General features: G+C 42.4%; 1 protein-coding gene across 1 annotated transcript in view; it reads left to right on the forward strand.

Annotated features, from left to right (window-relative positions):
* The window catches only part of LOC130492892 (multiple PDZ domain protein-like), a 202,872-nt gene that overhangs the window by 175,632 nt on the left and 13,668 nt on the right, over positions 1 to 13,572 (forward strand). The window contains exons 37-44 of the mRNA XM_056866653.1: positions 1,487 to 1,632; positions 1,847 to 1,930; positions 2,091 to 2,284; positions 4,718 to 4,865; positions 6,294 to 6,380; positions 7,823 to 7,919; positions 9,055 to 9,098; positions 12,821 to 12,943. Of these exons, the coding sequence (XP_056722631.1) occupies positions 1,487 to 1,632; positions 1,847 to 1,930; positions 2,091 to 2,284; positions 4,718 to 4,865; positions 6,294 to 6,380; positions 7,823 to 7,919; positions 9,055 to 9,098; positions 12,821 to 12,943 (923 nt within the window). The remainder of the gene's footprint in view (positions 1 to 1,486; positions 1,633 to 1,846; positions 1,931 to 2,090; positions 2,285 to 4,717; positions 4,866 to 6,293; positions 6,381 to 7,822; positions 7,920 to 9,054; positions 9,099 to 12,820; positions 12,944 to 13,572) is intronic.

Genomic DNA, 13,572 nt, shown 5'->3' on the forward strand with positions numbered 1-13,572 from the left:
ACCCAATCCTCACCAAACCTGGGGGTTCTTGCAAGGAGAGTCCCTTCAAGCTACCTTGAAAATTTGGGGCCGCTACCTCCAAAAAGCCCCCCCCCCCCGCCCAAGACCTGTGAAAAAACAACTACCATAGCCTCAGACTTTCCTAGCCCATTTTCTTCTACCCTACGTAACAACTAATGCAGCCTTACACAAAGTTAAACACCAGACAACATCACAAACAAGGCAGCTACCTAGAAGCAGAACAACCAACAAACACAACCACACTGAGAAGTCTATGGAGCTGAGACTGTTAACAAAAAACCCTGGTCAGTGAAGTCACCTCACCCAGCCAGAAACCAGGCAGAATCCCACCAATCTTATCAAATAATAATTAAAAAAAAAATACAAAGCACAGAGGGCCAGGCCAAGCTTAACAGAGACTCAGTCAGTAAACTCCAGGCCACAGCAGGAATTAGAAAGCCAAAGTTGGGAACAGCAGCACAGGCCAGAAATCACAGAACACCAACCCAAAAACCAACTTTCAAATAAAGAAACACAGGCCAGGCCACGTTTAGGCCTATGCCAACTCCAAGCCACAGCAGGAATTAGAAAGCCGAAGCTGGGAACAGCACTATAGGCCAGAAATCACAGAACACCAACCCAAACACCAACTTTCAAATAAAGCGGGCCAGGCAGGCAGAAGCCTGGTGCTTGCCCCAAATCAATACAGCAGAATCTGCTCCCCCCCCCAGGAATAAAGTTATAAAGAAAAGCCTCAAATAAAGTGAAATAAATAATAGGGTCAAACTGTGGATGTCTTCTCTTCTCTTCCACAGGATTCAGGCAGTCAGAGAATTACAATCCAGTTGGATAGATCTGATTCCAATTCAGCAGGTTGGTCAGTTTAGAATCGCGGCAGCAGCAAAATGGAAGGAACACAGACACTGGGGAATTAAGTTCTTTCTGCTGGCCAGGTCAGAAGTTCAAATTGTAAATTGCCCTAGAGGGGAGCTTTCTTTGTTTCAATTTTGAAACAAAGAAAGCTCCCCTCGAGGGCAATTTACGATTTAAACTTCTGACCTGGCCAGCAGAAAGAACTTAACTCAATTGAATCAAAGGAAGCAGGAAGGCGTGGGGGATTCCCCCGAACTTGCCGAATTTAATCAGTGTTTCCCCAAAGCTGCTTAGTTAGGCTTCGGGAATCTCCCGCGGTTTTTGCCTTCGGTTCATCCCGAACTTGGAAGACAGAGAGAAGGCATTTGTTGTAGCAAATCAGCGTAACTGATGTTTTTCTGCTACACATATAAATGTTACCTTGTATCAGTAAGGTTATTTTTTCCCTTCTCCAGTTTTTACAAAACAAGTATGGCAAGCTCCTGAAATGTTTATAACTTGGATACAATATTTCTTAATGTTGTCAGCAGTCCTTCAAATTAGTATCATAAAATGTATCGTATAGTGAATTCTTTTAACTAGGCTGTTAATTTGCTTTTCGATTTGTTTTTAGATACAAGCAGGTCCTCAACTCCAGCCACATTGGCCTCTGACCCAGCTACTTGCCCAATTATCCCAGGCTGTGAAACTACAATTGATATCTCCAAGGGACGTACAGGTCTTGGCTTGAGCATTGTGGGAGGAGCTGACACTTTGCTGGTTTGTAACAACATGATTTCAAAATTGTTAGACTATACCAAGCTAATTCTAACATGAAAAGAACCCCACTTAGGCTGGAATGCCAAGAACTCTTTTTTGTTATTCTTTTAAGGTGCCACAAGATTCCTGTTCTGTTTTGTTTATAGGATAGTTGGAGCAATGTGTCAGAAGTTCCATGAATGTTCATTGGGGTTTTTTTTTGCTTTAAATACAGGGAGCAATTATTATTCATGAAGTGTATGAAGAAGGTGCAGCATCAAAAGATGGAAGACTCTGGGCTGGTGATCAGATCTTGGAGGTATAACTTTGCATATTATATGATACATCCTTGAATTGCATGCATTCTTCTATATTTAAAGTGGTTGGAGGAAGAGTGGGGAAGGTTGAATTAAATACATGCTGTCTGTTCTCTTGAACTCAGAAAAGGTGCCCAGTTCTGACATCTGATTACATTCCAGGTGAATGGAATTGACCTAAGGAATGCAACACATGATGAAGCCATAAATGTTCTCAGACAGACACCTCAAAAAGTCCAACTAACTGTTTACAGGGACGAAGCTCAGTATAAGGAAGAAGACATGTATGACGTGCTTAGCATAGAGCTACAAAAGAAGCCAGGCAAAGGTCTTGGTTTAAGTATTGTTGGGAAAAGGTAGGTACATAGAGCTTTTGATCCTGTGTTATGGCTTTGACGTTTAAGTTCCTGCCAGAGTCGAAGGATGTGATTGCATGAGACCAGAAGGCAAAACAAGAATCATTTTCCTTGGATCTGTGCATGTTAGGTCTCCACCATGATCAAAAGCAGAAAAGAATTGGATTTTGACCTAGCTTTAAATCCTACTTCCTCAAAGGGGAATTCGCTGCCCCATTTGTGGACTTGGAATATGAGGAGGGATGTGTGGATCCTCTCAGTTCCTCTCCTTTGTTATTCCATGGTTCCATTATATTTTGGGGGGTCCCCTTTCATTATCTTCCAATGACAACAGAGAATTTTGTGCAAAACAGAATTTCAGATTTATAAATCTGGCTTTAAAAACTGGATTCCTTGAAAGAAAATGTATATATTTGTTGCCTTTTCACAGAGTTCCAGTGCCATAAAAACAGCATGAAAATAAAACTCTTCAAGGCTTTAAAAACTATTTTTTGTTTTGTTCTTATGCTTTTTAATGCAACATAAAAATAAAAAATTATTTCAACCTATTTTTATTTTCTGTTCTTTTAGTTTCTAATTTAAAATAAGTTTTAAAAATCAGTTTTTGTGTTGCATCCAAGTGCGCTTGGAACTTAAAAATGTGACAAAAAATCACTAATATCAGCTTTGGTTGGATTTTTAAAGTTACTTTTTTCATTGTATGCATTCCTGAAGTATAACTCCAAATGAAATCTGGATTCCAGCATTACGAGACACACACCTGGAAATGTTTCTAGTAGTATGGGTGCTCCAAATCCGGAGAGAAATTCATCAGAGGAGGATTTTGTTGCCAGTGATGCTTTTTGTGGTCCCATTAATAGATCAATTTGGCATAAATTGCCACAGTACTACTTCTCATTTATTAACATTGTTACCCTTTCAGGATTTGCTACCAAACAGGATTACTGAGATGATAAAAGGGATAAGGAAATGTTATTACATTTGGGTAGGCTATAAATGCTAGCTTTTCTGTTGCAAACAGGCTCCAAGAAAAGTGAGGATCTTTTTTCTTTTGTATGACTGGAGAAGCAAGACTTCCTTGAAGCCTTAGTGGAGTTTGACTGCGGCTGGGAAGCGAAAGTGAGATCCCCGCCACCCAGCTTCTCTCGACTTTGGAGACGCCTGGTGGCAGGAATCTGCCTGCATGTCAGCTCCAAAGGTCCAAATTTTGGGTCAGTTCGGATTTTGGATGCACGGTTAGGGGCTACTCAACCCGTATTTAATACCTGCAGCATTACAGCTTGACACCTTCCCCCTTCTCTGGTGCTATTATTATTGTATAATTTTTAAAAGTAAACGGATTGATCCAGAATACTGCAAATTGAGAAAAGCTTGCAGAATGGGAATCTCTCACCTCCCACTGCAACCTATTGAGCTCTCCCAAATTCTGTTCCTGGGCCTTTAGAGACCCGCATTAGCAGTGTTTGGGTGAAGTGCAAGCCTACCCTAGGAAACAACAAACATCACCTCTCCCTCCTCTGCCAACAGAAATGCCTTTCCACTAGCATAAGGGCTGTTACATTGGCAGAAGAGAACCTTTGGATCCAACCCAATGGTTTTCATGGTGAATGAAGAAGATATTTTAAATGCTAATAGTCTGAAAGGGTTACTCATTCTCTGGCTGCATTTCTATGGTTCAATGAGAGGGGAAATGCTCGTCTAGCTGTATGAAAACCACTGCCTGTTAGAAACTGATGGTGAAGTACTGCAAGGCAATCACAGTATCCTCACAGAATTTTCCTTCCATTGCTACCCCATACCAAATTGTGTGTGTGTGTGTAAAGTGCTGTTCAGTTGCAGCTGACTTATGGCGACCCCTGGTGGGGCTTTCAAGGCAATTGAGGAGCAGAGTTGGTTTACCATTGCCTTCCTCTACAGAGTCTTCCTTGGTGGTCTCCCTTACAAGTACTGACCTTTCTTAGCTTCCAAGATCTGACAAGATCAGACTATACCATGCTGCCTTCCCTCCCCATACCAAATTATTATGTAAAATAATACATAGTTGTTGATCCTGGATTGGGAATAGTGCAAGGTTCTTAAAAGGAGGATTTTGTTTTTTTAGATTTGAAAATGTGAACATACTCAAGCTTGTCAAGGCCTTTTAAACCACACAACCCATTACATTCAGCACAGTGTTGGTCTTAATCTAGCCTTTATGGCGGTGCAGATATTTGAAAGATGGAGTAATTCTGTTTATGGTATTGTCACCTTTGCCTCTGCATATGAGAAGCTGTCCTGTTAGGTTGTGTGTGTGGTTACAAGATCAAGAAGAGAGTTAGAATATCATGGAACTAGCACAATTTTACTAGATTAAAAAAACCTCATTCTTAACCAAGTAGATATGTAATTAATACACTGATATATGCTTAATATACATCAATGTTATGTTTCCAGAAATGACACTGGAGTGTTTGTGTCAGACATTGTCAAGGAAGGAATAGCAGACTTGGATGGGAGATTGATGCAAGGAGACCAGATATTAATGGTGAATGGAGAAGATGTTCGAAATGCTAATCAGGAAGCTGTTGCTGCTTTGTTAAAGGTAATAGTAGAATTATGGATAAAACCATACTGCATTAATTCAGAGATGGAACTAGATTCTCTGTTGCTTGAACCTTCCCTCCCCTTGCTTCATTCAAGTTGCATTACTTCAGGTCGTTATAGAGATACACCAAAGCACTACTACTGAGATTTTCTTCAACCGGAGAACGTTTTGTTCTTTTGTTACATTTAACGTGACCACATTTGGATTTCCCATGTCGTACATTAAAAGTGTTCATAGTATTATTGCACAACCAACACGGAAGAATGCTACTGTGTTTTCTTGTTTCTGCCAACCATTGTTAGTCTTTTTAAGTGATGGGTGTGCGTTAAATTGTCCCCCCACCATGGCTGGGGATGAACAAACAGTCTTGGAATTGTGCTTGTGATACTCTGGATAGGACAACAGTTATGTTAAGAGTATAATCTATGCAGAGTTACTCTGGTCAAAGTACATTGACTTCAGTGGCCTTAGACTTTGCATAGGATTGCACTGTGAGTGGAGGTATGTACACTGGGATCACTCAAGACACAACAGATGTCCCTCTCTGGGGGCTGGAAGGGCAGGGGTGGGCCCCAGCTGGGAGCTGGAAGGGCGGGGGTGGGCCCCAGCTGGGAGAGGATGACCAGGGGAGCTGTGGGGAGGGATCTGGAGTTGTGGCACTAAGAAGGACCACTGTGGTGGGAATATGGGGCACTGTCTTGCAGGAGTTTGCACCCCCGGGTCAGCACCCCGACCTGTAGTTGCACCCAAGCACCACACTCTCCCTTCTCGGGACTGCCAGAGAAGCTCATGCGGAGCCGGCAGGAGCCCTATTGCTGTGCTTCCTGTGTCCCCTGTTATCTGGGGCAACCGTGCAGCGGCCGCAAGGGCTTCACCTGCTGGCGACTGCGGCATTGGGGATGCCTCGCGCCCGCCAGCAGCCTTGCCAGGACCGCAAGTACAGGGAGAGTGTCAGGACCCTCTGGCTAGTGCACAGGGAGGGACTGGAGCGCTTTCACCTGCACAGGGCAGTCATCCACACAAGACGCAAGGATGTGGCCACCGCACGCTCACACCCTTTTGCGGGGCCATCTTTGCCTGCACAAAGTGCTGCTGTCCCCGCAGTTTCTGCCCACTGGCACCTTCCACAGAGTGCTCCCGGGTGTCAGTCTGCCAGTGGTTCATAGTGTGAAATTCAGCTAACTACAAACTTACTACTGTAGATGTTTCTTTCCATGTCCATGTGCCCAACTGGCAGACATGGAGAAAGTGAAATCATCACTTTCCTTTGAGCTTTTAGAATTCATGCACACAGTATCCAGTACATTCAGAATTACTGGCTGGTGGTTGCCTGAACCAGGTCTTAATCTTGCCATTATCTAACAGATGCCTTTAATGATCCTAGGTTAAGGAATCTGTGTCTTATAAATAATGCCTGCTCTCTAGTGCTCATTAGGTACAGTCAGACTAGAAGTTGGAAGAATAAAGGCAGGCCCGTTCCATTCGGAGAGGAGAACGTCTCAGAGCAGCCAGGTTTGTAACTGCTTGCAATGGCTTCATTTGGAACCATTACAAGCGCCGTTAAATTATATAAGTGAATAAAAGGGAACTGAATTTGCAGCAGCAGTGATTTTGCTGCTGCCTTATCAGAAAAGAATAAAACCCAAGGCCAAGAACATGTTAAAAACATTTGTTTCATATACTGATTTTCCTGTTGGGTTTATCCTAGTTTATGTTTGTAATGGCTTGGATCCGTAAAGATATTGTATAGTAAATGGCCATGCTTACCACAGGACAAGGCTAACAGGCAAGGTACATCGACCAAAATAATGAAAATGTCTAGTGATGTTTGTGTGTGTGAGTTTTGCTGTCACAAATAACATTTAGAGGATGGTCCAGTTCTCAGTCACATCCTTCCTATGCCCTCCTACATGGACAATTCTGTGCTTAGGAGTCAAACTGACCCAGTAAGCATACAAGCCCCCTCCTTTTGCAATCAGCAGTCCTCCTGCATAATGAGTTCTACACATAAGAGGCTTGTATGCTTACTGGGTCAATTTGTATAGGGGACTGACTTGCTCATCCTCTTACAACCCATTCCTGAGGGGGGGGGGCAAAACCTCTTAGGAGGCGGACTGACCCCGCCGCCGGCGTAAGTGTGTGTAATCACGAGATTACATGCACTTATGCCAGCGGGGAAGGTGGCTCCGCCGGCGCCCAAGTGCCGCGCCCAAGTGCCTCTCTACTCCACCAGCGCGGCCTCTCTGTGGCGCCGGCAACAGAGTAGAGAGGCCGCACTGGCACAGGGAGGCATTCTGGGGGCTGGGCAGGGGGAGGAGCCGCCGGTTAGGCAGCTTCCTACTCCCTTTAGGCCACTTGCGCCGGCAACAGGAACAGCGTTCCTGGCCCTGCTATTTTGCAGGTGCAGCCTCGCTGTTTTCAATGGGGCGAAAAGCCCCAGCTAAACATAAAAAAGCAGCGAAACGGCTTTTTTTTGTTGAACGGCGTAGGGGTAGATTAGGGTGAGAGATAGTGACTGGCCCAAGGTCACCCAGGGAGCTTCCACGGCATGTGTGGGGATTTGAACCTGGGTCTCCCAGTTACTAGACTGACACGCTTAAATATTACACCACACCGGCTCTCACTGGTTCCATTGCATAAAATGGGACTTACTTCTGAGTAGATCTGCTTAGGATTGCCCTCCAAGTTATGGAAAGAATGCTTTATCTCACTGTTACAAGTTCATTTATTAGGTTTTTTTAAGCCACTTCTTTGTATGGGTGTGTAGTATTTTTCCACCAGTCAGTTTGCTGAGTTCTTAGTCTTATTGTTCTAATACACCAAAGGCTATAACAGTGCTTGGAAATGCAGGCAAGTTCTTTTGCAATGCCATTTGGGGTGATCCTTGAGATGTAGATGACTTTGAAATAAAGCTCAAGGACTTGGAGTAATTCTCCTTTATGCATCCTTTTAAGGTCAGTGAGGGAAGTGGCAGCCTCTCCTCATTCAGTTTTCCAGGTTCTGGATCCAACCCATGTGAAAGTTATGAAAGCACTCTGAAGAAGAATTTATGTAAGTTTCAGTTGCTATTTTATAACTAAAAGTTGTGCCTATGTTTTATTAAATAAATTGGGGTGGGGTGGGGAAATTTGTGGCTTTTCAAGAGTATCATTTGAAGCAATACAAACCCCAGGTCAATTTCAAACGCACCTGCAAAGCTTGTAGGCCAGCAATTCAGTCCTAAGAGGAGTTGCAACTCCCAAAGCTTTCTAAATCCATTGAAGTCTGTGGGTTTAGAAGGGTATAACTCTTCTTAGCATTGCACTGCAAGACACTGTGGTGGAATACAAAAAATGGGTGTGTATGCAATAGGCTATCAATGCCATTTCTAAGTGTTTTCTAAGCTGTCTAGGAATTCCTGCTGCCCAAACGATCCTCTTTTTGTGACATTTACCAATGTCCTTAAATCATGGTTAACACAGAGGGAAACAGACATCATACTGAACTTTTCAGAACTGACCTTATCCATTTTTGAAATAGAATTACCAACTGTCCAGAATCTTACTACAAGATTTTTTAATCTGCTGTAATGTTTTTCCAGCACTTGAAAATATTAGCAAGAGTCCAGTAGCCACTTAAAAGGTTAAGCAAATTTATTCCAGCATAAGCTTTTGCAGGTCAGAGTTTACTACATCTGATGCATAAAGCTGTCGCTTTTAATACAAAAGCATCTTCTTAAAGGATGCACATTTCAGTGCATCTGATGAAGCAAGCTCTGACTCACAAAAGCTTAAAGGTAAAGGTAGTCCCTTGTGTAAGCACTGGGTCATTACTGACTCATGGGGTGACATCACATCCCGACATTTACTAGGCATACTATGTTTATGGGGTGGTTTACCATTGCCTTCCCCAGTCATCTACATTTTACCCCCAGCAAGCTGGGTACTCATTTTACCGACCTCGGAAGGATGGAAAGCTGAGTCAACCTTGAGCCAGCTACCTGGAACCGACTTCCGTCGGGATCGAACTCAGGATGTGAGCAGAGCTTTGACTGCAGTACTGCAGCTTACCACTCTGCTGCTATAAATTCTTCAAGGTGCCACTGGACTGTTTAATTTTGAAATTATATAGTTTGATCTACACGAACAATTAAGAACTGAAATGAAAAAAACATACTAATGTGATTCTTCCTTTTTTTTAAAAACAGTGGCATCTGAAATACAAGGACTAAGGACAGTTGAAATAAAAAAGGTAAGATGAGCATTTTCAGAGTTTCTAACGGGAAACAGTTTGATATTGGCTACGCAACAGAAGCATGATTACATCCTAAATCAGTCAGTCTAGTTTGTTCATTCCCTCCCCCCGTCAATTCCCAGCTGACTTGTGGCGACCCCATAGGGGTCTTTCAAGGCAAGAGATGTTCGCAGGTGGTTTGCCATTGCCTGCCTCCGTGTCACGACCCTGGTATTCTTTGGAGGTCTACCATCCAGGGTCAGGGCTGAGAGTGTACGACTGGCCCAGGGTCACCCAGCAAGCTTCCATGGCGCGAGTGTGGATTTGAACCTGGGTTTCTCAGGTCTTAGTCTGACATCTTAACCACTATGCCATGCTGGCTGTCTAGTTTGTTCATTAAAAGACTTTAATCAGGGATTTTATTAGTGATGAAGCTAATGATTTAAAAGCACTTCACTAGATTATTTCATTTCAGTTAAATATGGTAAATTTATTTTCTAAAATAGCAAAAATTCTCAATGTACATTTTGTGATAGTTAATCCATTTTACAAAAGTGCTTTCCCCCTCCTCTCCACTTCAAAAACATTAATTGGTCAGGCCATCCAACCTGCCACCCAGTTGCCCTGGAACATTCAGCTGTGGGAGAGATATGTGGACTGGTAAACAACTTTATGCAGTAGTAAGCTTTTGAGACTTTTTAAGTCTGTGTTACAATGGAATAAGGAAGTAGTTTGCATTTCTGCGGGCACCAAAGATTCAATAGCAGTTCTTTTATCTCTCAACTGCTATAAAGCACTGCACTGTCCCACATTACCATTTGATACATGAGGACCTATGCAGCACATATATATACTTCACTGGGACTGGGAAATTGTTAGTTGGTTTGTAATTGTGAAAAAGTTACGCTTTGTGTGTGTGTTTCTTTTGGTTTTTAAACTTTCTGTACCCACTTTAATGGTACATTTTCACTTAGTAGATGATTGCCTATAGTCTCATATTTTGCTGTGTCAGGTGCATGATAAAATCTTCAACATTCCAGAAGGCCCATTCTCAACATAATTTCTGTGGTTATTAATTAAATAAAATTGTTGTGCTTTGTATATCATCTATGCCAGCTCCTTCCCTAAGATGGGATAAAGGTAAGGTAAAGGTCCCCTGTGCAAGCACTGGGCCATTCTTGACCCATGGGGTGACATCACATGCCAACGTTTACTAGGCAGACTTTGTTTTACGGGGTGGTTTGCCAGTGCCTTCCCCAGTCATCTCCCCTTTACCCCTAGCAAGCTGGGTACTCATTTTACCAACCTCGGAAGGATGGAAGGCTGAGTCAACCTTGAGCCGGCTACCTGAAACCAACTTCTGTCGGGATCTAACTCAGGTCGTGAGCAGAGCTTGGACTGCAGAACTGCAGCTTACCACTCTGCGCCACGAGGCTCAGAGGGATACCATATACTGAAAGCACTTCCAACGGGCACCTGCCCAGCTTGTCCTTCAGATTGTCCAAGGAATGAGATTTCCAGTGCAGTCCTGGGCAGAATTACATCCTTCTAGGTCAACTAAAGTTAGTTGGCTTTGAGGGGTATAATTCTGTTTAGGTTTGCACTGTTCGTGGCCTCTTGTGTAGTTTCTCTATCTGGATTGCTGGCCTTGCTAGGAAGATTCTCACATATTTTATCTAAATCTGCTCTCCTGTCATTTAAACTTTTGTCTTGTCTACTGATGCTTAGTGGATAGGACAAGAAGCAGCAACCACTTTCTGACATAATACAGACTGGCAAGTGTATCCTATTCCTCTTCACCTGATGTTCTTCACCTGATGTTTAATACTGATGTTACTTGCTTGATATTCAGAAAGTTTTGTTATGTAACTTTTACTGAAGTTACTTCATTATTTCAGCTAGATTCAAGTCCAGTAGCACCTTAGAGACCAACAAGATTTCCAGGGTATATGCTTTCAAGAGTCAAAGCTTATACCCTGAAAATCTTGTTGGTTTCTCAGGTGCTACCTGACTTGAAATCTAGCTGTTCTACTGCAGGCCTCTGAAACTATCTTCATTATTTCAGTTATATAAGTTACTTTTAAGAGTTTTTTTTTAGTCTGGGTGGTTTTGTTTTTATTTGTCTGAAATAATATTTTTAACAGGAGAAACATTGACTGGGATTGTTCAATTATTAATTTTAACAAAAGGAATGATTAATCACCTTCCCCACCTTGTGTTCTGTGGAACAAAAGTAAATCTAAACACTCTGGTTTCATGCTGTAATCTCAAATTGTTAGTGTAACAGTACACTAGAAGGAGCATGGTTTTCTTTATATAGCTGTAGCACTTTAACTTCCAGAAGAAAAAGGCATTTGAATGGCAGCTGCTGTTTTTATTTTTATAGTGGTTCTTCCTTTTCTGGTGTTGATCGAATGGTTTCAAAAGTTTAGGCCACTGAGAAAGAAAATGGAAACCATCTAAAACTGAAACGTGGCCCAGCTCTCTCTCTCTTTTTTTAAAAGTTTAATGTTTGTGAAGAACAGTTCATTTGCCTGATGATTTCTATAGCGATGTCAGTGTTAATATGAGACACTGTCCTTCAGTTTTACTCCTCTGAAGATGCCGGCCACAGCTGCTGGCGAAACGTCAGGAAAGAAAATACAAAGACCACTGTTACACAGCCCAGATAACCTACGAGAACCAATGAACTCTGACCGTGAAAGCCTTCGACAATATTCAGTGTTAATATGTTTGGAATTCCTGTCTTGTGAATGGACAGAAAGCCAGAATGGTGTAGTGCTTAAGAGTGGCAGACTCTACTCTGGAGAACCGGGTTCAATTCCCCACTCCTCCACATGCAGCCTGCTGGGCGACCTTGGGCCAGTCACAGTTCTCTCAGAACTCTCTCAGCCCACATGGAAGCAGGCAATGGCAAACCACTTCCAAGCGTCTCTTGCCTTGAAACCCCTAGGGGGTTACCACAAGCTAGCTGTGACTTGACGGCATTTTCCACCATCAAATGAATTATGTCTCTTTCCATCAATGTACCAAAAGAGATGCAATATTGTTAAAAATGCTTATTACACTGGTTGATGACACCGCTTATGTCTTGTATTTTTTTCTTTTTAGTTGTCTCACTTAGACTGTGAGCATTTGAAGTAAGATCAGCATCCCTTTTAGGTTTGTGAACTAGGTTTCCCACTAGGTGCAGTTGTAGTATGAAGAGTATAGCCTTAAACCTAAGAATAATAATCTTGGACACAGTAGATGATTTTAAGTATCTATGTTATGCAGAGAAACACTAATTGCATTTTGTACACACTGAGCCCTCTGATAAGAGGGGCTTAGTGGTATTGGAGGAGAGTTATATGGATACCAGGGACCACCAAAAACACAAATAAAGAAGACTCACTGGAAAAGACAATAAGGCTAGAAAAAGTTGAAGGCAGCAGCAAAAGTGGAAGATGCAGCAAGAGATGGATTGACTCTATAAAGGAAGCAATGGCCCTCAGTTTGCAAGACATGAGCAAGGCTGTTAATACTAGGCTGTTTTGGAAGACATGAATTCATAGGGTCGCCTTAAGTCAGAAGTGACTTCATGGCACTTAACACACACAACACACACTGTGAGTCTGGTTTATGTCCCCAGGTTCATCAGCCAGATATTGATTTTGCCCAAAAGCTCCGATAGTTTAATATTGGACAGAGAGAATATAACTTTCTTTTTGTTGTTTGCTTTCTTAAATTTGTTGTAACAGGGCCCTTCAGATTCCTTGGGAATTAGCATTGCTGGAGGAGTAGAAAGCCCTCTTGGTGATGTTCCTATCTTCATAGCAATGATGCACCCAAATGGAGTTGCAGCCCAGACTCAGAAACTGAGGGTAAGAAGAAAGTGTTAAAAATTACAACAAAGTAAAAAAATAAAAATAAAATAAAAATAAAAAAATATATACAAAAAATGTTTATTATGAAAATAAAAAAAATTATATTAAAAATTACAACAAAGTGTTTGAATGGACATCATGTTAATCATGTAACGAAATGTCATCTTCCTCTGATAATTCATTTATGTAAGCTGTTTAGGTGCTGCCTTTCCTAGGCTCAGAGCAGTTTACAAATAGGGATAGACCTGGGTGCAGCACACCTAATATTGCAGGTGCAGACCTCAGCTCTCTGCATGAAGATGGCTGAGAGCTCCCATAAGAGCAGTTAAGGCTGAACAAGTCTGTTATGCTGCACAGAGTTTTTGTAGAGAGCAAAATACATTGCTTCTGCAATTCATTCTGTTCTGTGAGTCCACTGCTTTTTTCCTTACTGCTTGCCTGCTGCATCACATTCATTCCCAGGGTAAGGTAGATCTCCTGAAAGTCATTCTCACCTGATCAGAGACCTCAGGCATTGGGATGGAAGTGGGGCATTCAGAACAGCTCAAGATTCCCATCGATCTCTGATTTAGCAAGGGCTAGGGTCCTTTAGCCTACCTCTCACTGAATCCAAAACCTTCCCCCAT

This window comes from Euleptes europaea, unplaced genomic scaffold (genome assembly GCF_029931775.1).
Source record: "Euleptes europaea isolate rEulEur1 unplaced genomic scaffold, rEulEur1.hap1 H_1, whole genome shotgun sequence".
NCBI lineage: Eukaryota > Metazoa > Chordata > Lepidosauria > Squamata > Sphaerodactylidae > Euleptes > Euleptes europaea.